This window comes from Gymnoscopelus microlampas, assembly GCF_963454915.1.
Source record: "Gymnoscopelus microlampas genome assembly, chromosome: 19".
NCBI lineage: Eukaryota > Metazoa > Chordata > Actinopteri > Myctophiformes > Myctophidae > Gymnoscopelus > Gymnoscopelus microlampas.
The window spans coordinates 17115333-17140393 of record NC_139956.1 but is presented as its reverse complement, the minus strand read 5'-3'; the positions used below and the strand labels follow the sequence as shown (position 1 = coordinate 17140393).

The window sequence follows — 25061 nt, the reverse complement described above, 5'->3', positions numbered from 1 at the left end:
CAAATAAACCATGGTTTTATTAATAGCACTGTTGTTCTAGAGGAAAAAGACACCCTACTCAAACAAATACTGTATATACAGCCTACTGTACATGTACAATGCATCCCGAAACAAATTTCCAGTATTCATATTGACAAACTACAGGGGGAGCTAATTTGCCAGAACGACTTTTGCTACTGGTCGACATGCAAACAGTAAAACTAGGGACATATTGAGGAGAGCTCGAACACAACACCAAATAAAGCTACTCCATAGCCAACATTTACACAACTATTCATCTTTAAACAATGTCTCTTGTGCTTTGAACATGGCAAACAATTTAAGTTTTTGCAGGAAACTTAATGAACAAGTTATTTAGAGTTCTGTTCTCAGTTGCACAATAACCCGATTCCTGTGATCTGTGTAAAAATCCAGACCTCGTGAAATTGATTCGAAGGCACTTCCTGATTTGATTTGTTCTGATATTCTTCAGGTGATTCAGATCATCTCTAAACCTGGCAAAACATTCAGTCAAGTCCATTACCCATTTACTGGGTTCTTTTACCACATTAAACTAAAATGTGTGCGTGCCACCCAAATTCCTGTTCATCTGGTTGCCACGGCTGACAGGTTGTCAGGTATGGCAGGAATGACATACTTTGCTTACATGTGTGTTTGTGTTGGGATTTGTGGCGCGTCAGTTATATAACTGATATTCCTTGCAGCAGTTCTGATGTGTGTCCATTCAGGTAGGGCAACAGTTTTTGGCATTTTAAATTTGTATTTCATCAGTAGTGATGTGGTGTTAATGCAGGGTTACACAACATACAAGAATATTTACATTCAGAGTAATAACGCTAACCCATGCTGTTCTCTCAACGGATACATATTTGCACATGTAACCACCTGGATTAAAACCCATAGTCTCCTATGTGGGAAACCAAACATCTATAGTTCCCTTTGCTAAGGGAAATATTAAGCTTCTGGTCCTCAGGCAGGACTACTCTGCTGCACACACATACACAATGTCACTCAGTAAGTGGCAAATAGTCCACCTGAAAGACCCAGATATTTAGGGGCAAGGAGGATTGTCCTGCTCTCCTTTGGACTCATTTACTCATTCTCCCCCTCTACACACACACACACACACACACACACACACACACACACACACACACACACACACACAAAGAGAGAGACAGTACGAACAGGATGATGAACAATCTTATGGACCCCAGGTATCTACTGTTCAAATAATGTCACATCATTCCTCTTTTTTAAGCCTCATAAGCCGGTTCTCCTTCAAGCTCCAGATGCATTTAAACAGTGGCATCCCTCTATGGTCTTTCAACATAGCAAAGGCATTTCCTCATTCTGTTTCGAACAGGCTTATTGTCTTCCACAGACAGCTTTCAGACTCAGTGTTCCCCCCAAGCCTCCAATCCAGTTCAACAAGGAATGTTTCCAGAAATATGTAAACTTGTTTCCCCCCTTTTGATCGGCTGCAGCAGTCCGGTGGTTCTAAGATATGGTCCGAGATTTGGGGTTAGTGACCATGCTGGCGGCCTGCATGACCCGGTAGCGCTCTCGAAGGTTCCGACGCCTCACATGCTCGTTGGTGATCTCGAGAACGTTGACTACGGGGAACCAGCCCCTCTGACCGTCGGACAGACGGTTCCCCTCATACCAACCTGGGAGACATGGAGAGTACGGGAGGATGTAGGATGGATGAGAGTTGAAAAGGAGGGAATTGGACAAACAAACAGGGAAGAGGTTTCTGTCATGCAATAGAGTCATCACAAATCAATAAACTGCTACGGTTGAGGGTTGAGGATTGAGGCAGTCATTAGGATTAGGGAGTACAAACAAGCAGAGTTGGGGAGGAGAGTGTTAACTATGACCATAAACCATTTACAGTATTTTCAATGTTTATGAATATCCAACCCTGACTCACTGTAGTTTTGAAGTGAGTTTATTGATATATGTCTAGAGCTGATAAGGTAAGAGGTGGGCTAGAGGAAAATGAAAAGCGAATGCTATCACAATGGTGCAGCTTTGCAGGAAGTTATTTCTATCTACCAATTTTAAAACCCTCACTGTGTTAAGCTTTTAGTTTTCTTTCTTTCTTTCTTTCCTCTAGTCTTGTGATTTCTGTGATCCTGCTGGTCCCAAGAATACTGGCTTGTCTCTCAGCGGTGTCAGGAAATAAATTTGCCTAGTAGATAATTGGGAGGTGTAGGATTCTGCTCTCCATTCCTCTTACCCTCGTTAGTTTTGCGTATGACGTTGATGATCTCAGTGGGTTCCAGGGTGAGCTCATCCGCCTGTAGGGCCAGGTATGGCTCTATGCACTGCACCTGGGGACAATCTGGCAAGAGCATGATGGGAAATAAATACATTTTGACATGTGCGCTATGCATGTAATTACAGTAGTGCATTGTATGTGTGTGTTCATCTTCTCACCCCAGTCCTCATATATGACCTCCTCTTCGTCTCCATCTGGGATGCCGGGGTTGGGGAAGGCAGCCATCCACCTGTGCATGTCTGACCTTCGTAAAGAGACCAGATGTCAAGAAGCCAAAGTGACAGGGGTCCACATTCCTAAGACGCACACAGGCCTAATAGTATTTGCATGCAAATGTGGCCAACATCAAAGCACAAAGGACACGCATGTACTGTACAATACTAGTATGCACATGCGTGTGCATACGCACATGCATGCACACAGGCACAGGTGGACGCTGCTGGCCTACTTACTGGGACGGAGCTTTGAGCAGCCTCTCCATCATGCGTCCCTGGTGGTTCTCCAGCAGCGTCAGGTTGAAGCAGTGTTCATATGGACTGGGCCCGCTCCCGCTCTCATCTAATGGCTGTGCTTGCACCAGGGAGCGATGGGCGTGGTCCAGCACCAGAAAACGTTCCGCTCTGTCCAAGAAGAAGAGGACGAGTACTAGAACGTTATTCTTTTTTCATATCGTTGTAATATATAGATTTGTATTCATCTAAGGGTCTTAGAAATGTCCCAATTCTGTCAACAGATTATGCCAATGTTAAGTTCTCAACAGTGTTATCAACGGAACAAAATGTTAGAAGAAGTTGTTTTCTCAGTTTTCACAGGTCTCATCAGACTTAAATTCATTCACCATCCTGGACAAATTTCAGTCCGGTTTCAGAACCCTACGTACATAGCACAGAATCTGCGCTGCTCAAAGTACACAATGACATTCTTTTAGCTGTTGACTACAGATCCTGTGCCATCTTAGTCCTCCTCGACCTTAGTGCAGCCTTTGACACAATTGATCACGCCACTCTTTTAAAACATTTGAAGAATGAGGTTGGCTTCAAGGGCACGGTTTTAAATCGGTTCACCTCTTATTTACACAATAGGACTTTTAATGTGCAGATTGGGAACTCAGCCCCCATTACTTGTGGCATCCCTCAATGATCAATTTTGGGGCCTTTATTGTTCTCTCTTTAGTAGTGTTGTAAAGGGAAGTTTCTATCAGCTTAGAACCGTAGCCAAACTGAATCTGATTTGAACACACACAGACTTAGTAACAGTAACCCATGCTTTTATCACCTCTCGTTTGGACTACTGTAATTCGCTATATCTGGGACTGACCCAGTCCACCATCTCCCGTGTACAGATGGTCCAAAATGCTGCTGCTAGACTCATAACTGGAACAATGAAACAAGAACATATTACCCCTGCTTTGGCACAACTGCATTGGTTACCGGTAAAAAAATTAATTGAGTTTAAATTTTTGCCTTTTGTTTTTAAAGCTCTTAACGGTCTAGCCCCTCCATACGTTTCAGATCTGTTAACCACACCTCTTACCACTAGGTTACTTGGATCATCCACCCAGAAACTCCTGTCAGTTCCCAAAACACACCTCAAACCCAAAGGTGACCTGGCCTTCTCCGTACTTTGGAATAATCTCCCATTCCACAATAAGGCAAGCCCCACCAGAGAATTTTAAATCAAACCTAAAGACCTACCTCTTTTCTTTTGTTTTTAACACAGTTTGAGGTCATTGTTTGTTGTTGTTTATTGTTGCTTTTTGTGTTTTCTGATTATATTATAGGCTTTATTATGATGTTGTAAACGGACTACAGTCTATATGTTGCTATTGTCTCTTGGAAAGGACTTTGGATCAACTGCTGTTGTTTTTAAACGTGCTTTGAAAATAAACTTGACTTGACATGTCAAAGGAACAGGAAAACAATTCCAACCACATAATGAGAAAATCACATTAACTGTGCCACTTATGATATGCATTTGGGAAATTTCTAGCAGTACATACAGTATCTCACCTTATTATGTGTACTATACATGTACTATATTCAACTTCTCTGCTACTTTCCCTCTACTCTCTATGTGACTATTTGAGGAAGTTTGGAGGGAAACATGAACTAGTGACGCACTTTAACAGAACTGCCATTGGCAGTGTGGTCACATCAGCTGAACACAAACTGACAAATGACACAAATGACAACCAAACAGTTAAGGAGGAGAGTTAGATTTCTGGTCAGCACAGCTTCCAGGATGCGTAGAAATACCCCTTCTATGGCACATCTAACAGGAAGCTAAGAAATAACACACCATGGTTAATAATATAAATTTCAAATTGCTTGATTCTAAAATAACACTGTTCTAAAGGGAACTTAAACACTTAAACCCTATATACTATACGTTTATAATTGTCCCCCTCCCTTTTCCCTCTACACCAAATCTCTTCACTCAAAATAGGCGAATGTTGGCCTATTTGCATCTGTTATGACACACCCAGAATAGGGATACTAGAGTTCATTAACCTTCAAAGGTTGTTGACTCTTTATGGGGATCTTTGTGAGTGTCATGATATTAGCTAGTAGCACAAATACTTTGGTATGTTACAATGACTCCTGAGTCCAAATTCCCAGTTGCCAAATAAAGCACATGGACGGCCTTACTGTCCACGCAGACTCATAGTGGAAGTCCGATGTATCCACTCTTAGTGGATGTCCGCACAGCAGTAATTTTTGTATCCACATGTGCCTGTCCGTGCAACCTGTCTATGGGTTGCACTACAGGGTCTCTAAAGTGGTGTTGGTAAGCTTAGTATACTTGAGTATACTCAAGTAAGCTTCAAGTATACTCAACCGTGAAAGGCAAAAGTCTGCGGACAGACCGCCGGACTCTCACACTCACACTGTAAGAGAGCTAAATATTGAACTGAACGCTTCAAAGGGGCACTGACCCTTTCTTGGCAGCGATGATGAGCAGGTCATTGAAGAGAAAGAGGTAGACAGGGATAAACTTGGCCCTCAGATTGAACAGCGTTCCTCCTTTGGACATCTCCTGTAGCTCGCCCTTCTTCTCCAGATAGCGTGTCTGGGAAATGATGGGGATGGCCTTCAAAGGGAAAGAGAGAGTGAAAAGTAGAGAGAGAGAGAGAGAGAGAGAGAGAGGTATGTGAAATACAAAGGGGAAGCGATATGCCTTGAGCATGGCGTCATTCCTCTGCAGTGTGCCCTTACCTTGAGCTTGTCAAACTCCAGTGTTTTGGACAGGTGTATCAGCTCCTCCACCTGCTTCATCTTCCCAACCTCTGTGTTACATATCTCAATGATCTGAGAAAGAGAGAGAGAGAGAGAGAGAGAGAGAGAGAGAGAGAGAGAGAGAGAGAGAGAGATCAAACATATATTAACCATAGAGGTATAATATAACTAGAGGGCGGATTGCCCCGCCCCCAGCTATCATTTCAATGAATGTGCTCAGTGGCGTTTTGAAGCACCCGGAAGACTGCCGGAAGTAGAATTATTGGTTCGATTTTGACCACACGTAGAGTTATGAGCATGCGCACTAGTGTCATTTTTGCGTTCTACGGCAGCCCGTGTGTCAAGGATTGAACGCGAGATATTTATGAAATTCACTGGAGATGCCTATGTATATGTAAATGCATATGTATTTATGTATAATATATTTACATATTTATATCTATATATATAAATATATATCAGTATGTTTTGCTCGCGCATGTATTTCTCCCCGCCTGCAGTTCCAGCTTTGGCCACTGGGGCGGCGGCTTCAAGATTTCTCAGCGGCTCTGGGGGCTTGATATTAACGTATATTGCAGGGTTTCCGGCAGTCAATTTTTTTTACCACCGAGCCAAAATAAATCTGGTGAAAATGATGCAATGTTGCAATTGATTGATTGATGTACTTTATTTAGTAAGACATGAGAACAACAGTACATGGAAGTACACATTCACAATACGAGGTCTACTAAACTGGAAGACTCATTAAAGCACTGGGCTGGAATGTTTCAGGAATGTTTTTAATAAATAAAAATAACCGCCCATATTTCAGTAAAGGCATCTGCTATTATTATATTTATTTTTGTAATTTCCAAAATATTATGTAGCCTATAGGATTATATCCCCATAATATTATTCATATTATTTCCGCAGTTTGGTGAGAAGCGCATTGTGCTAACCGTTCCTCGCCCCAAATCACAGCGCCCCATGGTGTTTTGGCGGACGGAGGCCAACGGATTAGACCCGGGGCGAGCGTGTTTTGGGACGAGCGTTCTTCCTTAAAAAACAAACAAACGAACAGCTGCTGCACGCACGTGCAGCCACACACACACATAGTAGAATTGATAGTTAGTGCGCTCCCAGCAGTTACAAAAGTTACAAAACAACGACACAGTTTATCTTCTGTCGCTGAGTCGTGATGTTTGCAACATGAACCATCCAACGTTATCAAGTTTACGTTCGCCAAGCGACAATAACGGAACATATAGGCTTTATTGGACTAAAGAACAGGGAACTGGCTGATGTGATGGATATAATCCCGCCCCTCCGCCACCCAGGAATTGTGTGGAGAATGTGAGTGGAAATGGTCAATGTATGTTGCAATGTCAGCTGTCTTTAACGTGGTCTGTAACCTGTAGCCAAACCGAACCCAATGATAATAAGGTTAGCCTAGCTTATAGCAACACGAACGCAGCGTGCAGTGTGTGTGTGTGTGTGTGTTGGGGGTAGGTAGTGCATTACTGTTCTAACCTGCTTTTTAGACGTTGGACATTGGTTCTGACTATAAGCAGATGTTGTCTTGTTAGGATCTCAGCATATAGTTCTATACCAGGGGTCTTCAACGTTTTTCAGGCCAAGGACCCCTTAGCTGTCAGAGAGATGAAGCAAGGACCCCCCCCCCCCCACTAATACTGTATTGCAGATTAAACTTTTTCATAGATAGCTTCATTATTTGACAGCACTATCATCAGTGATGTGTAAATTCATGATGTTTGTTTGTTTACACATTATATTTTCTATTAATATGTTGATTTTCAGAAATGTACCACTTAAACCCTCAACTTAGTACTTTGTAAACTTGACCTTTGGCTCTGTACTTGGTTCACTCTTTTTCCCTGTACACCAAATCTCTTTGCCGAAAATAGGGAGCTTGTAGATCCAAATGTTCCCCTCAGAATAAGGATGCTAGGGTTCAAGTGGTTAATGTAAAATAAAAAAATCCTATCACACAAACATTTGGTGGCCCTCCTATTGTAAATCTAAGGCCCGACCACCTAGCGGTCCCGGACCCCCTGTTGTTGAAGACCCATGTTCTATAACCACTAACCAGGTGTTGGCTGTGTACTGGGATCAGTGTGGGTTGGTTCTAGATTATAACCAAACCAGGTGTTGTGTTGTCAGGCTGTACTGGGATCAGTTGGTAGAACTGGACATTGGTTCTATAACCAGGTGTTAATGTTGGGTTGTACTGGGATCAGTGTGGCAAAATCGCAAATTTGCATGGAATAAATGTGACTAACAATATGTGTTTTCCATCATAACACCAACTCGTTAATATTTTGAGGGAAAAAAATAAGAATTAATTAATTCAATTAAAAAAATTCAATGTTATCAAAAAAAAATGTGCGCACAATTTCGGCACATGACTCTCTCCAGCCATAGCACCGGGCCTAACCTTTTTACCTGCAGGAAACCCTGTATATTTTTGAGAGAGAATTGAGAGAGAATGACAGAGAGAATGAGAGGCAGGGGCATAAATTCATGAAACACCACGTCATCAACATCAAAAAACTTTAGCTCACATTAAATCTCTCCCTCACATAACATACTATAAACAAGACTAATGACTAAAGGCATGGCTTCACGTGGATCTCTGACAGAATGAGGCCAGTTTATGATATCAGTCATCTAAGACATGTGACTCCATATTTCAAAAAAGGCCTAGGCCAAGTGACAGCGTGCACAAGACATTTAGCGCTGATCGATTAGGCACTTTGCAAGATTAGCCTTGGACAAACTCAGACACACACACACACACACAGACAAACCCACAGACTCACAGACAGACCGATTTCTAGTTGGCTCTGCCTCCTACAGAGCCACGCTGTAAAAAACCCTGCTGTCTCTCGACAGCAGTATCAGGTTCATTCATTCCTTTAATGAATGCCTCCAGACCGCTCCCTGTTTAAAGAAGCCTCGCTGCAAAGTCTTTCCATCTCGCTTCACCGCTCAGCTCTGGCCTCAGTAACACGACTGCATGACTCACTCTCTCTCTGGTACTTAGACAATAGGAAATCCTTCACTCAAGACAATAGAGGAGGCCAATGATGCGTCTTCTCCACTCCAGTGGTATACAAAAAGAACCATCCAGAATGTTGCCTTAATGAGGGGCAAGGGGGGAGGAAGAGGAGGAGGAGGAGGAAGAGGAGGAGGTTACCTTAGAAACTGACGCCAAGGCCTTGGATGCTGTCTGCTCTTCATTCGTTCCCTCCTTTGTTCTTTTCAGGATGTTCTGAGACAGCAAACAACGACAGTCTATTTTTGCACTGACCAAAACATCAGGATACATTTTTTAGACACGTAAACAAAACAGAAACACACAGTCAGGGTGGTAAGGTTGAGGCCAGAGCTGCTCCAGTGTTTGCTCATGTCTCAAGGGGGGAGTGGGGCAGATTATGGTGGAATGAAGATACATTCCACAACACAACGCACCGTGATTAACTCTAATCTAGGGCATTTAAATGCCATGTAAGAGGAAAGCAGGCAGAGGGGTCAATTATGTCAGATTCTGTGGTACGATAACCCCAGTGTTGTATTTTTCTATAGAACACTTAACCCACATTGTTTACAATCGTCTTTGCACAAGAGTCATACTTGCACAGTAAATATAGAAATCCTGTGACACACCACTGACCTTATTACCCTGCTTTACCTCCTAGACTATAGGAGATAAAGGCATTTTTTGGTTGGCTTTCACTCTAGGTCCTAGAGTGAATGCCAACCAAAGAATGCCATAGATTTACTTCCTGCACTGCAACCTGATTGCACACAATGCCGCTCACCTCGATGAGCATCTTAATGCGCGTGATGCGCTGGAACGGCAGCAGCAGGAAGGACATGAAGGGCAGCCGCTGGCACTGAGGCGACTCTTGGAGACGAGTGATGACTGTGGCAAACTGCACATTGTTCTTCCTGTGGAAGCATCCATGCACACAGATGCACACATCTCTTAGCCGAACATAGCTCACAAGCTCACAACTTGTGAGCTTGTAGATCTGCTATTTACACCAAATATCTGCCTATTATGACATGCCCAGAACAGGGACGCTAGGGTTCATGTGGGTAACAATTGGGGTTGCAGAAGATAAAACTCTGAAAAAGACTGTCTGTTGATTTGATTCTCATCTCTCTGCATTGATCATACTACAGCATCACACAAAAGCATCCAAAGTAGCAGATCCACAAGCTCGAAATGTGGCGCGAAGCAACGCGTTTTGAGCTACTTTTGCTACTTTTGAATTAGATTTTTCTAATTAAGTATCTATTGTTAGGGACTGTAGGTTACTGTAGTGCCGTAGAGGGCCAGGCTGAGCATTGCTCCTCACATGAGTGTGGTGTAGGTCTTCTCCTGGTAGATCTGATTGCGGACATAGTCGATGTAGGCGGGGAAGTTGTGCTGGGCGTGGTAGTGGATGATGTCACAGATGTCGGTAAAGACCAGGCTCTCGTCCAATCGGTCCTCCAGGTCCTTCAGGAACCTTAGATGGTGGGTCAGAAGGTATATTTTCTTACATTTTTGGGGAGGTGTAACCGCCCCCTATAAGTGAGTTTTGGACACTGACCAATCCTGCACCGTGATTGGCCAGTAGTCTACAACGCAGTCTACACCCCTAACCCTTCCACAGTCAATGCAAATCTATACTTTTGCAAATTCAGCCAATCACATTACAGCTAGTGTCATCACCACTAGCTGTAATGTGATTGGCTGACTTTGCAAATTCAGGACTGTGATTGGCTAGCGAAACACATGACACATGTGCAGCCCTATGAATAGCAGTATGGACTTAAAAAAAAGTAATTTATCCTTTTTTTTAAGTGAGTCATGTTGTGATGACCACACACCGCCCACTTCACACTGGGTGTGATTTTTTAACTTTCATTTTATAATGATTATATTAGAAGTGAATGGTGGTCAGATCGAGCTAAAACCTTCCTCAAATATGGAGTCATAAGTCATAGATACGTCATAGACCGGTGGTTCTCTAAAGTGGGGTCTGGGGACCCCCAGGGATCCTTGGGGGTTTTCCAGGGGGTCCCCAGCAATATTTGCCAATACAGCATCACAATCATTTTAACCACAAAAATAGCAGATATACAAGCTTTTTTTGTCTCCGCCAGACTGCGCCAGAGGTGGAGAGTATGTTTTCGTTCTTGTCCTTCCGTGTGTCCGTCCGTCTCAGCCAAGCTAACATTGGTCAAGCTTCACGTGACACGTGACAATATGTCACGTGTCACGTTGTCACCAATGCTTTGATTGGCTAGCGAGACGCATGACGAAATAAAATCCTATAAATAGGTGTGTCACTTAAAAAAATGTATATATATTTTTTGTGAGCTTCCATCAGCCAAGCTAACATTGGTCAAGTGACACGTGACAATATGTAATATAAATAGGTAAGACAGGATTAATCAGGAACAGTACTGGCGGAGACCTGTGCTCCGAGGAGCACATTTTGTAGTTTTTTTATATGTTTGGAAAATGTTGAATGATTTTGAAAAAATCTTCTCTTCTGGGGGGTCCCTGGCACAAAACATTTTCAGATGGGGGTCTGAGGGCCAAATACATATCAATGTGGGGGTCCTTGACTTGAAAAAGTTTGAGAACCAGTGTCATAGGCGACTGACGTCACAGACTGGCCACAAAAGTCTATGGTCCACAATAAGCTGTGCCGTTATTAGACCCAGTCTTGTTCAATTAAGCTGTTATTATACAGTCACTGTTAACTGGTGAGTGAGCTGGTAATATGCAGTAAATGCATACAGTAAACTTAACAAGTGATAACAGCACCTCAGGCCAAAGACCATTCTTTATTACAACTTGGCACCAGTTCAGAAATGACTAGCGTTGTCGCTTTTCCCCTCAATTTATCTCTGCATCTTATCGTCTTATCCGTCTGTGTCTCTTTCATCAAGTGACCCAGGGTTCAGTTCCAGTCATAAACGCATCCCATATATCGTTCCTCGTCCTTCCTAACCCATCCACCCCTCCCTCTCTCTCTTCCTCCTCTACAGTGTTATTTCAAGCCATAAACTATCCCCCTCATATCCTCTCTTCTGCTCCCACCCCTGAACCCCTCTTTCTGTCTGACCTCCTTACCCCTCCGTCTCTCACCTCTCGCCGACCTCGCGGATCCTCAGGACGTTGGAGAAGAGGGTCTTCCGGTCCCTGATGATCAGCGTTTCTTCCAGGTCACGGCTGTCCAGGAAGTGGTCAGTCAGAACGCGCAGGGAGCGGAGGTAGGACGCCTCTGATGTCATCACCTCAAACATGCTCTGTGGAGGAAGGGGTGGGTGTGGGCATGAGCTTGTGGTTTGAAATGATACTGTGCATTATGCATCTTGCGAGGTGTTAGCCGAGAAGCCGAGCGCTGTCTCGTTTTTACGTCACAAGCATACCACAAACCACGTGACAGGGCCCCTGGCTGCCACAGGTGCACCGTCGCTCCGATTCGCACCAAACTTTGCACAAACACTGTTAGGGGTCTGCCATCAAAATAGCCACACAGGGGTGCCTCATTTGCGCAACATAGGACTAGGTTTGAAGGCTGCATAGCGGCCTGAAAAATCTTTAATATAAAAACGCAGATTCATTAATGCTTGCATAATGCATGTTCACAAATAAGATTTTGCCTTATAGACAGAATTTTGGCTGTTCTCTGTGTTTCCTTAATTTTAGAAAAGGAAAGGAAAAATGACAAACGCGTTTCGGTCTATAAAGGTCGAGGTCGAGATGAACGACACACCTGCCGCGATTGTGAACAGAGCTGTAGCAACTCAGCGTAGCCGGCGGAGCCCCCGGTATCCACGCCTTTTCTGACTTCGTCCACGTTATTACCCTCTGGGGCCCGTAGGTGCTAGCAGCAGCCACCGGGCTCCGCCAATATTCTGTCAACTGCCTTTGCATCTCTGTATACAGTGGTCCTCATTCATCAATGTTGCGCAGACCGAAAAACGGGCGTGCGCCGAGATCACCGCAATTGGGTGATTCGGTGATTTCGAGGATTTTGGGGACCGCTGTGCTGGACTGTTTTCATGGAGAGTGAAGTCTGCCCACTGCCCAGTGCAAGTGATCTTCATTGTGGGTTTTGGCCACGGGACTGCAGCGGGAGGTCGGAGGTAACCAGCCCACCACCAGCCTTCATCCATTAATGTTTACGCATTCATCAATCACTCCATAAAAGTTAAAATTATGCTGACAGCCCCAGGCTATCTCTCATAAACGTGGTGTCATGGCCACAGGCCATGGGAGGACGCAGGACTCCTTTATTTTGCAAAACAGCAGAGTGTGCGTGTCTCCACTCCACTGCTTGGGGGTTAAATTAAAACCCAAACCTATTCCAATCATGACAATGTGATTAGTGTCATTCAACAACGTAGGCCTACGGGAAACAGACAACGTGTAGGCTAATTATTATTTATTAATTCATGATTCAGGTTTTCGTTTAGGATATAGTTTTACTTATGGCTAGAATTGAAAAAGAAGATGCTTTTCTTTTCTTTTTTCTTCCCCAGACATTCTTCTGACATATCGCGACACCGTTGACTGGACACAGTGTCACTGTTACGAATGCGGTCATATTTTTGTTTTATTTGTGTAATAGCCTTTTTTCTTATTGGATGTGTCTGTGTCAGCCTGTCAGGAATCGGTCTGTGCCCTGTGTATGCAAATAGCGTGTGCCATTCCACACATATGATAGGTGTGTGTGCTGTGTAATAGCTGTGTGTGACTCGACGGAGATGATTGGTGGGGTAACTTCACATGTCGGAGAAGTTCCTCTTCTTGGCCGTATTCTACTTCTTCATTTTGAAAAACAAAACAACGCCCAAAATTACTCTGTGATTGACAGGGGGGTAGACCTGCTTGATAAATCTCACGTGGACGTGGTCGTAAGCTGATTCCTGGGCTCGAATTTAAGCTGTTTTTTTACGTTCCATTGATAAATGAGGGCCAGTATATTTATTATTTTATTTTACCGACGGCACGGGCCCCAAATGACCTGGGGCCCCAACGCAACTGTGTTGGCTGCGTCTCGGTAGTTACGCCCCTGTCATCACCTGCATGAATGAGGAGGCATCACCAAAAGAAAAGTTTTAAGTGAAATAATCGTGTCACTTTTTCATATCGTTTATTCACGTCGCTCCTGGTGTGTAAAAATGTGCACTCTCCTGTTAGTTATTTTTTTGTCTCATCCCTCCATCCTTACCTCCTGGTATTTGCACTCCTCAGGGCTGAGCTGATCCAGCACACCACTGTCCCGTACAGCTGGGAGGTCCTGCCACAGGGTGCTCTGGCCTGGCATGGGCACAGGACTACCCCTGGGCGCCCCGTTGCCCGAGCAGCCTGAGCTTATGCTCGTGCGGCGGGAGCTCCAGTCCCCAGCGTAATCGGCACTGGTCTTGCTGATGTTGCGGCACACCGTCTGCCGTCGGATCTCCTTGGTGATGACGGTAGCGCGGTACGTCTGGTAAAGCGGCTCTAGAGGGTGACAGAGGTGACAGTTCAAAGGTCATTCTGTTATGAAGACTACCATTTCAAACGTAGAGAATAATAATAGGAGGTGCTTGGAAGGACTTTGGACAAGTACATAACAGTCCAGATCATTACTCAAAAAGAAGTAATGAATTAAGAAACACTGCAGCCTTTTGCATGCATAGGCCAGTCATTTACAAGTATCCTCCTATATTAAAATTGGCTAATGAGAGGGCCGGCCGGCCGGCAGACCTCTGACTTGGACATAACCATAAATAGAGCATATATGGGCATATCGGTTGGATCGGTGGTGCGACGTGAGGGCCTTGTAGCGGCCCGAACTCTAAATGTGAGGGCCGCGAACCTCAAGTACTCTAAAATCCCCACTACAGCATCTGTCTGTGTCTGTACTGCACATGGCCCTAAGTGAAATTCACCCAATGATGACAATGGTGACAATGATGACGGTGATGATGATGCACAGTAAACATGCGCTATACTGGTTTCATGTTACGTCAAACAAACGCCTCCTAAAAGCTTTATCTACGTGTTCTAGTCAGAGTCACAGGTGTCGGTTGTCAGGTAGCCTTTCTTACCATCCTGTAGCCTCGACTCCCAGTCAAACGAAGAGCCCCTCCTGGGAGGTGCCTCTGGCCGTCTGAGAGAGAGATAGAGAAAAGAAAAGGGGGGAGGGCAGGAAAAAGGAAAAGTGTAACCTAGACCTATCTGACATGTTGAATGAGTGAGACAGTTATTATTATTATTATTATATATTATGGAAACTCTATGCTGCAAGGCACTTGTGAAGGGAATCAGGGAATGAGTGAACTCACTGCACTTCCTCCGTGTCCTCTCTCTCTTCCTTAGCTGCCCCGTTCTCCTCTTGTTCTGGAGAAAGTGAAGAAAAAAACAAATCATCAGTAAAGACAAGTAAAGTCTGCATGCTCCTGAAGCAATTCTCTTTATTATTAATAAAGAAAATCGGAGCTAAGTCGCAGTGTGCACACTTTATTTACTTAACTTAACGAGTAGTGCTCTCTTCTGTGTTATATGAAATCAACTAAGGCTATCCAAAAAAACAACTTAATTCCACTGCCCTTAAAAACTTTAAAGTGAAATGTTGCTTACATTTTTTCTATCATTGGCAGTTAAATACACACAAGCTTTTAGTACATTAGCCTTGTCAGGACTAACCTCTAGGCTGTGTGAGGGACTGCATCGAGGCACTGCTGAGCCTCCTGGGGTCAGTGCCGGGCGGCTTAGGTGGGACTCTGCGTGGCTGGAGCGGGCTGCTGGGGGGTGGAGGGGGCGCTCTCTGAGGCGTCAGGGAGCCAGTGCTGGAGCCGCCGGGGGATGAGGGCCGCAATGACAGCCACTCCTCCGCTGTAGGCTGTGGGAGAGGAATGCCGCCTCGCTGCCCTATGGTGGGGCGCCGGGGTGGGATGGCGGGCGCCGGGTCGTCCGGGCTCGACACCAGATCCCGTTCCGGCAGGAACTCCGATACGGGGTCCGAGCTGCTGGAGGACAGTTTAGTGCGTCGCGCGGGTTTCCGCACCTTGATGATGGGGATGTCCAGCTCGTGGCACGAGACCGTAGTAGAAGGCGTGGTCTTTTTGGGCGGGATCACCAATAGCGTGTCCTCATAAATGCTCTCCTCTTGGTGCTGGAGGGGGGAGTGAGTCCGTTTGGGGGGGACAGGTGGAGACTGAGAGCGCGTGACGGAGAGCGAGGTGAGAATGGCGTGGGGGCCCGGATCGGACCGCCTCCTGTTACCCTCCGCAATGAGAACGTCCAAAACGTGGTGGAACTTCTCCTTCTTTTGCTTCACAATACAATCCTCGCTCTCCTCGCTCCCTTCCTCCTCATCCCCTGCCTCGCTCTCCCCTTCTCCATCTCTCACTTCCTCCTCGTCCTCCTCCTCGTCCCCATCCTCCTCCTCCTCCTCTTCCCCAAGGTCAATCTCATCCTCCTCATCCTCTTCCTCATCCACAGGCACCCATATAAGTTTCATGCCAGGCCGCTGGAGGTGGCACACGCAGCTACAGTCCCTGTCACAGCAGGGGCTGGTGAGAGGCGTGTCCGCGCCGTGCTCCGCCTCCGTTTCCCCTCCTCCAACAAGCTGGAGCTCCACCTCCTTTCCGTCAGGTGCTAAAGGAGAGGACGGTATGCAGAGTTACATTTCTGAATAGGGAAGAAGATTTTTCAAAAAGAGAAGTACTTTGTGCTTACAACAATGACATATGGCTTTCAACCACTTACAATAGAGCAGAATGGCCTTAATCCTCTTTCTTCTGTTTGAAGCCACTACTACACTGCCCTTTAACGTACTTCATTACATCAATACACACAGAGTCACCATTAGCCAATTCACTATTGTCCCATTGTCAGCTTGCAGATCACCTATTTTTGTCAAATATAATTTGTGTAGAAGAAAAAAGGAGGCAACCGAGTAAAGATCCCTGAGGGACCCCAGACAATTAAGTATATAAGGTTTATTAAACTGTAACACACTTAGTCATAACCCTCTTAAAGAATACATCTGTCTTTTTCCATTTAGTTCTTTATCATGTAACTGATCGGTGTGAATGGACGTTTCCTGCCTGAACATTTCCTACATGTGTATCCTTGCTTAGATACAGGGGTCACTTAACTTTCATTACAAACCCTTTCCGTGTGTGTGTGTGTGTGTGTGTGTGTGTGTGTGTGTGTGTGTGTGTGTGTGTGTGTGTGTGTGTGTGTGTGTGTGTGTGTGTGTGTGTGTGTGTGTGTGTGTGTGTGTGTGTGTGTGTGTGTGTGTGTGTGTGTGTGTGTGTGTGTGTGTATGTCACACACTGTCAAATCAGCACTTTATCACTAATACAGCGAGTCTGCAAAGGTTAAGTGGTATCTTAAAATATTGATGAAAAGGATCACTGCATAGGAAAGTACTCCAATATTGCCAAAAGAAAATGAAGGTGAGAGAGAGAAGGAGAGAGATAAGTACAAGAGAAAATTGAATCAAAGTTGACTGAAGAAGGCAAACAAAAAACTAAATTTAATCATGTGGATCCCGAGATCCAGATGATTCAATTTGTTTTTGTTTTTTTGTTTTCTTTCTTCAGTCAACTTAGATTCCATTTTCTCATGTACTTATCTCTCTCCTTCTCTCTGTCTTTATTTTCTTTTGGCAATATTAGATTGTGTGTGTCACACACTCATTAGAGCGGTGTGACACTAATGTGGATCCCGAGATCCACATTAGAATGGTGATCTCGGACTTCATGTCAGCCTGTGACGTCAGTCAACTAAGACGTCAGTCATCTATGACATATGATGTACAGTATGACTCCGAATTTGGGCAAGGTTTCAGCCCGATCCAAGCCCCATTGATTTCCATAAAGAAATGAAAGTAATATATTTCAAATAGTAGAAAACATAAGTGAAAAGAAATTAGCGGAGGTACTTCTGTGGCCTACTGGCAGTGTGCACATTCTAGACTTTTGCTGTTGATCGGTCCAACAGTGTGTGCAAGATTAGCTCCCCACACACGTGTGCGTGTGCACGCACGCACGCACGCACGCACGCAAACACTTATAGACGGCTTGCTTCCTGCAGAGCCACACCATATAACAGAAAAAGACAAAAATGGGTAAAAGAAGAAGGAATGTACAAAAACATTAATGACTGAACAATAATATGCAACTACTTAATGAGAAAAAGAAAAACTAATTACGAGAGTGAAAGAAAGTGAAAGTGTGACTGTCCAGTTTTCTGGCGTTTCTGACAGGACCACAAAACGAGGAACTGATATCAGCGTCTAACTGGAAATGGAAAAGTTTTTTGACATCTGAATAAATTGTTAGTTCTGCTGCCTGCTTTTCCTGTTCATGTTGAACCTTTGTGGACTTGGAGAATAAGGACAAAGTTTAGCTGGCCTACAATCTCACACAGCGACAAAGGCTGGCAAGTTCCCTAGACGTACTCACAAAGTCAAGAAAGGGGCTTTGGATCCTAGGTTATATAAACGCCCAAAGTTGCATTTCACTACAGCGTTGTCGAAGCACTAAGCTAGAGCAGCGCTGAAAGGCAACAAGATGTCAAGTGCTAATGGGAATCAATATCTGTACATTATCTTACACTGCAGGGAACTAGTGCAAGCCTTCTTCCCCCTTTACATAATAAGCCCAGTTTATACTTTGTCACACGGTCGAGCACAGGAACTAGCCGATCTACAAGCTTGTAGATCAGCTATTTTGCTTTTATGTTGTAATGTTTTGTGTGGACCCCAGGAAGACTAGTGATCACGGCAGCGGAAGCTAATGGGGATCCGAATAAAGAATACCACCCCCCCCACCCATCCCCCCAGCCACACACAGATGATGTGTTTACCTATCCAGGTGCACAACTGACAGACAGAACCTGTTTATTAAGGGTGTTGCTACAGGGCAGATCTGCCTACAATGCCACACCCACACTATCTGTTAGAGCCAGGGGAGCAGGGAACTGTATGTTTACTATTCTCCATGCTTCATAGTCCAGCTGCAGTTTAGACTGTAACTTTAACCACATGAACCCTAGAGTCCCAATTTTGGGGCTTATATGTCTTAATAGGCGAACGTTCAGCTAAAATGGATTGTCTATTTTCGGCTAAGAGATTTGGTGTAGTGGGAAAAATGGAGGGGACCAAATATAGACCCCTGGGGTACCCCCGTCAGTGAAGTATATATACACATTTCAAACCAAGGAGTGTACACATGAGCCACTTGCAAATACTCACATACTAACAAATGACAACACATTTTGCAAGTAGCCCTATACTACAGACAGCTGTCAAATACTATTGTACAATAATCATGTATTTTAAACCTACAACTTTGTCAATTTATAATAAGCCATGAAATACTACACTTAATAATACACACTTAATGATAACTCATCATACCTGACTGATCAACTGATTGGTTTAACTATGTGGAAGAATTATGGTACAATTACAGCTTATATTGTTACGCTGTTCAGTGTTCACCTTTGGCCTTATATGTTCTGACCAGAACATATAAGTATTAGTCAAAATGCCATGGTTAGGCATGGTCCTTCTATACAGCTACACTCTCTCCCTGCTTTCGTTAGAGAACTACTTAACCAGCAACACTAGTGTTTTATGTACTTCTCTCATGTTTTAAACTTCTTAAAATGCAGAGTGTCTCAGATTTGCCTCAACAGTTACTGACTGATACAGAATTCCTCAACAATTAAAATCAACTACCTGATCGTCCCCATTCAACACTGACGCCATTCCGCTCCTCTCCGCCAAGGGTCTCACTCTGCGCTCGTTCACTCTCCTGCCGAAGGATTCGACTCTTTGGCGGTAGCGGAGGCGCTTGTTCTCCATCCGTCTGGATCGGCAGACTGCTGCGGGATGGTTTGGGCTTGATGGTGGGGGCCCGTTTGAAATTCTTCTTCGAGACGTGCTCCGTTGTGCCATTGATGGGTGGCCCCCTTGGTGTAGGCCCCTGTTGGCTAAACCTGTCCACAATCCTTTTGACCTTCCCTTTAGAATTGCGAGCCTTCCTGGTCCTATCTCCCAGAGAAGGGGAGTCGTTTTGGGGCAATGGTTTCTGAGGGATGGGGGGTCTGGTTCTGGCTTCTGGTTTTGGGGGTAAAGGGGTCGTGGGGGATACGGATGCTTCTGGAACAGACATGGCAGATGGGTTTTTTTCTCGGGGTGTGTTTCACTACCAGCCCTGCCCAAACAGAGGCCAGGCCTTCAGGGCAAAGGTCACTGCGGTTGAGTCATGCTGATCTAAACAGTGAAGAGAGGAAGACATTTTATCAAAAGGGAAATGCAACTCATGATATCACCTATAGCAGTTAACACACTCTTTTACAATTACCCACAAATTACCCGCTGTGACAATTATTATGAACATACTTTATAGCTATAATAAACCTATTCAATAACACCATAAAACATAGGGCATTAAGTATTGCAACTGTAATTCTCATATCTAACATGGAGCTGCACAAGCTGCTCCCTCCTCAGTGAAGGGGGTCACAGGGAATGTGAACTTTGGACTGGAAGAAGTCCACTCCTCCCTATTGTGAAAACATTCCCAACAATGAATCATGTGATTGTAACTACAAGCAATAATGTGCTTTCTCAGAAACCAGCTGAGGTAAATCCCAGTTCTTGGTGATATATTATTGCTCTGTGCACTGTGTGCAGTGAAACACCATGAAAGGACTATGAGAAATACAGTTAAAGACAAGGCAATGGACATTAGCCCATTGTCTTGAGTGTGAAGATTGGCTATGTGACCTTGTAGATCAGCTATTTTTGGCGATCATCAGTGTCGTATAGTGAATTACATTTCAGTTTCAATATCTCACAAGCTTAACAAATACAAGCTAATCACTTGTCCCAGTGATAGAATCAATAGAATATAATTGATAACATTAAAAGCTGCAATGTAACCACATTGCGCAGTACCTGACAGTCTGAATAGCTAAACAGTAAACACTTTCGTAAGTTGAATATAAGCATTTCTTTGTCATAAGATTAAGTATATATTAGCCTTAATTTGAAAACGTTAAACATAGCCTGAATAACTGCAGGTATAGGTACACATGCTGCAAACTTGGGGCAAAGTCACACAAATTCACATTAGAAATGAATTTGCATCAAAAGGCAAGTGCCTTTTCTGCATTCAAAGCAGTCTGGTTCTGGCCATTCAAATAAAGCAGATAAAGAAGGGTCACCAACCCTTTGCCGTTATATTCCAATCTATAAAAAGAAGCAGGATGGCAAAAAAAAAACATTCATGCAAATGGCTATGCAGCAGCAGATTCCTTTTGCTTATTTGATGCGTGTGCAACAGCTGATGTAATACCAGACCCAAAGAGCGTTAGTCATTTTCTGAGTCATATAGCAGGGAGAGGGATTGGCTTGGCCAAGTACAACTCCTTAAGGAATGTACTTGTGTGGAAGAATTGTTGTAGAATTACACTGTATACTGTTATGTGGTTCACCTTTGGCCTTATATGTTCTGGCCATCTGAATATCATAGATTTAAGATGCCATAGCATGCATCATGACACAACCAGGCCAGGTACTCTCTTATCTTTGTATAGCTATGCTTTTCTCCCTGCTTTCCTTAGAGAACTACTTGACCACCACTAACCTAGTGTTTAATGTACTTCTCCCATGAGCTCATGTATTAAACTTCAATCCTAGAATGTGAAGTGTCTCTGACTCCATTTGCCTCAACAATTACTGATTTATATGAATTTCCTCAGTTATATGCAACTTAGATTACTTATTTAATATTTAGAATTGCACATGTGGATAAAAAGTTCAAGTGAAGCCTAACTTTTCTTTTACATTATTCAGTCACACAGTATCTAATCTTAATCTTTCCATATGGCATATTTATAGAAAGGTAGCTTATGTGCTACAAGGACAGGGAATAGCCAAATAGTGTATGTGCATTTCTCAATCTCAATTCTTAATGATTGCAAATGCTGCAGGCTGGCATGCACCAACACACTGGCTGTCAGCCAACCACATAACAGACACATCACATAATGAGTGTCTTCCAAGAAACATTTAATGTCAAAATAACCAGCAGTCCTGTTTTTGACGTTGTATAATTGGAAAGGGTTTGAAGAAACCTCACAGACTAGTCAGACAAGTTTGTGACAAGAAGTGTCACGCTCGTAGACTGCTGCTCAGTCCATGAGCTTTTCCTGCACTGAAAGATGTGGTGTCACATTTCCAGGGAAATGCTTATTTTGATGGTTTACATTAAAACACTCAATAAATAGCATCATGATGTAGTTACTGTTAGTGTTAGTGAAAGACTTACTAAACAGGAAGTCTTTCCCTAACACATACCAAGCTGCTATCCGCTACTCTCCTGCCACTAGCCATCTATTCATCCTGACCTTAACCACTTAAACCCTCTATACTTGGTGAAACAGACCTGAGTTGCAACATTACTTGGTACTCTCTTTTTTCACTTTTCACCAAACCTCTTCGCCAAAAGAAAATAGACAATCTATGTGTAGCTTGTAGATCTGAGATCTCTGCTATTTTTGGAGAACGTTCCCCCCAGAATAGGTATGGTGGGGTTCAAGCGGTTAATGCCTTTACCACGTTTAACATTTTTCCCACAGATTTTTTCCGCCGTTGGCTTTTAGAGAATATAGAGTCAGCAGTTGTGCACATCCATGGAAATGATCAAGACATTTAGCAAAGCTATGCAAAAATCGCTTGTTCAGGGTGGGATTGTCGGGTCTCTTCTCTACATGTAAAGTGTCTTGAGACAACTTGTTGTGATTTGACACTTTAATAAAATTGAATTAAAAAAAAAAATGCTGTAACTGGCTCAACTTCTGTGAATAGAGGAAAGAGGCACTATGTAACGTTATACTCAAAACACAGTAATAGTGGTGTGTTTGTTTGGGCTTTGTTTGTTTGGGCTTTGTGTGTGTGTGTGTGTGTGTGTGTGTGTGTGTGTGTGTGTGTGTGTGTGTGTGTGTGTGTGTGTGTGTGTGTGTGTGTGTGTGTGTGTGTGTGTGTGTGTGTGTGGGCCCCCAGGTTATTATCATTATCCACGAGGAACTATACAGTATAACCACTAAAAGTAGGGTGTGTTCACACACTGGATATTCAACAGGAATAACACATCTTGTGTGTGTGTGTGTGTGTGTGTGTGAGAGACTATATCTGTTTATGGGAACCAAGTGTCTCTCAAAGCATACTTTAGGGTTAATCTCCCCCACATCCTTCAGTGTGTAACCATCGGGATGCCACAGCCCCATTGTCTCTCCTCAGTCTCTTGACCTGGTTCATTCAATAGCAGCATAAGCATTCTATTCTATTCTCCAGTCTGTCAGACAGACATACACTCTGGCTATGTGGGGCGTTCATTCAAAGCCAAGGGGTCTACCTAATAAGCCTGACGGATCCAATGGACGTCACTTTAATGTGTGATCTTCTTCAGTAAGAACCGTGAGTGAACAATACAGAGTGCTGAAAGTGGACGGCGACCTCCATTAACACAATGCTGTGTGTGTGTGTGTGTGTGTGTGTGTGTGTGTGTGTGTGTGTGTGTGTGTGTGTGTGTGTGTGTGTGTGAGAGAGAGAGTGTGTTTACAGTATACCATCTGTGGTTGATAGTAATGGGTCACAGGGTGTTTAAATAGGGAGGGGGCTCAAGAGAAATCTGGAGCACCAGACATACAGACAGACATAGAGGTGTATTGCATTTATAGATTGTGTGTGTGTGTGTGTGTGTGTGTGTGTGTACTACAGCGTGAGTGGAAGTTCCACGTTGGCCAGGAAGAAGAGACGGAAAAGGTGTGTCGATAAGGAAAACAGAAATAGGAAGAGGATGAGGAACAGAAATGAGAAACAAACATACACGCACACGCACACAGACACACACGCTCACACACACACACACACACACACACACACACACACACACACACACACACACACACACACACACACACACACACACACACACACACACATGCATACACCTTGTGATGGGCTTGGTTCATTGGACAACATTTAATAGTGAAACACTTTTCCTGAACTGGTATAAATAGGCTTCATAGTCGTTTTAACGGATCAATCAAATCATATTAAAATACACCACTAAATTGTACAACACTGACTGTACAACTGTGAGGTTTCACTGACTGTGTTTGTAGACAGACAACAAACCTCGACATCATGTATGTAACAACCGGCTTGAGCACACTTTAAACCTAGACACAGTGGCTATTTGAAAATAGCCGATCTACAAGCTCATTCTGCTATTAAAAAAAAACAATCTTGAAGGAAATGTGAAAAAATAAAAGTGGAAAATTTTAACAACAGAAATCTAGTATGGGGGGGTCCCTGCCATAAAATATTTTCAGATGGGGGAGACATCATGTATCTGTATGTATGTATGTATGCCGGTTGTTACATACATAATGTATGTAACAACCGGCTTGTCAATGACCAGCAGTGAAAATGAGAAAATGAAAGGCTGCCGCCTACTCACCGATATTCACAGATCATTTATTTTGGTCGTTCAAGTTTAATGTTGGATTGATACATTGTATTGTGGCTTCAAAGAGGAACCGATGTGATCAGCTGTCGCTTTCGATTAAAATCCTTTAACAGGTCCGAACGCTGATGTAAACTTCACTTGTCCCACGGATGGTATATTAAGAAATGTAAAACCAGTATCACACAGAGAAATACTCCACGGCGGAAATATAATATCCAGTGAGTTGATCTGAAGTATCTTATTGCTGTGTCGCTGACATGCTTGTTGTCTGTGAATGCGTGTGAACGGAGCCTATGTGTTCTTTGTTATCATTCGTGGATGGGAGCCAGCAGCCAAGCCAGTGCAACACCCCCTTCTAGCCTAGGTCCCCTCTCTCTCGGGATCTCTTCTCCTTCTCTACCTCCTCCCTCCTCCACCCATCACCCTTCACCCCCACCTGCCCCGCCCCTCCCCTCCGCCCCACTCCACTCGTAGTGTTGCCAGGTTTTGAGAAAGAAACAAGCAAACAGGTCTATGAAAACTAGCTCAAAAGAAGCCACATGAGCAATTGAAATCCTCGCTTATAGTAAATGGACATGGCAACACCCACTGGCCCCTGCTGCCTGTGCGCCTGCTGCTCGTGGAAAACATAATATCCCATAGTCCGGAGGGACTGCTGCGCTTATGCTAGTCTAGTCATTTGTCAGGCAGCAACTGCTGGTATGCAGACTTTGTCCAGGTTTTTCTTTTTAATAGAATAATTTGTAACCTACTCATTGGACGGCTGACTCGTGGGTTAGATATAATGTGTATGTGTGTATATATATATATATATATACACTTAAAATGAATTTCTTGTAACATCTACAAAGTGAACTGTCTGGAAGCAGCAAGTAAAAACTAAAACAAAGTATTTTTAGATGTTTTGAGCTGAGCTTTTTCTGTTGGGTTATTTTTCTGAATATTTCATTATTGTACATGTGTGTCACTTCATTAAAAATACT

The 25061-nt window shown here is 43.8% G+C and overlaps 1 protein-coding gene across 2 annotated transcripts; it reads right to left on the bottom strand.

Moving 5' to 3' along the window:
- arhgef15b (Rho guanine nucleotide exchange factor 15b) lies at positions 1 to 24460 on the bottom strand. Of its 2 annotated transcripts, XR_014599707.1 has the most exons (17): positions 24070 to 24460; positions 19275 to 19811; positions 15224 to 16177; positions 14863 to 14917; positions 14626 to 14687; positions 13764 to 14035; positions 11672 to 11832; positions 9885 to 10037; positions 9342 to 9471; positions 8717 to 8791; positions 5500 to 5592; positions 5220 to 5374; positions 2737 to 2904; positions 2443 to 2528; positions 2243 to 2347; positions 1142 to 1670; positions 1 to 1109 (listed from the first exon to the last, which is right to left on the bottom strand). XR_014599707.1 is itself a non-coding variant. In XM_084043549.1 (16 exons), the coding sequence occupies exons 2-16, from the start codon at positions 19708 to 19710 to the stop codon at positions 1501 to 1503; spliced, it is 3075 nt and encodes a 1024-aa protein (XP_083899675.1). In that variant the 5' UTR covers positions 19711 to 19811; positions 24070 to 24460; the 3' UTR covers positions 1 to 1500. The 2 variants fall into 2 exon arrangements, 1 of the variants encoding a protein (XP_083899675.1); XM_084043549.1 differs by having other exon boundaries at positions 1 to 1670.
- Positions 24461 to 25061: the final 601 nt, after the last annotated feature.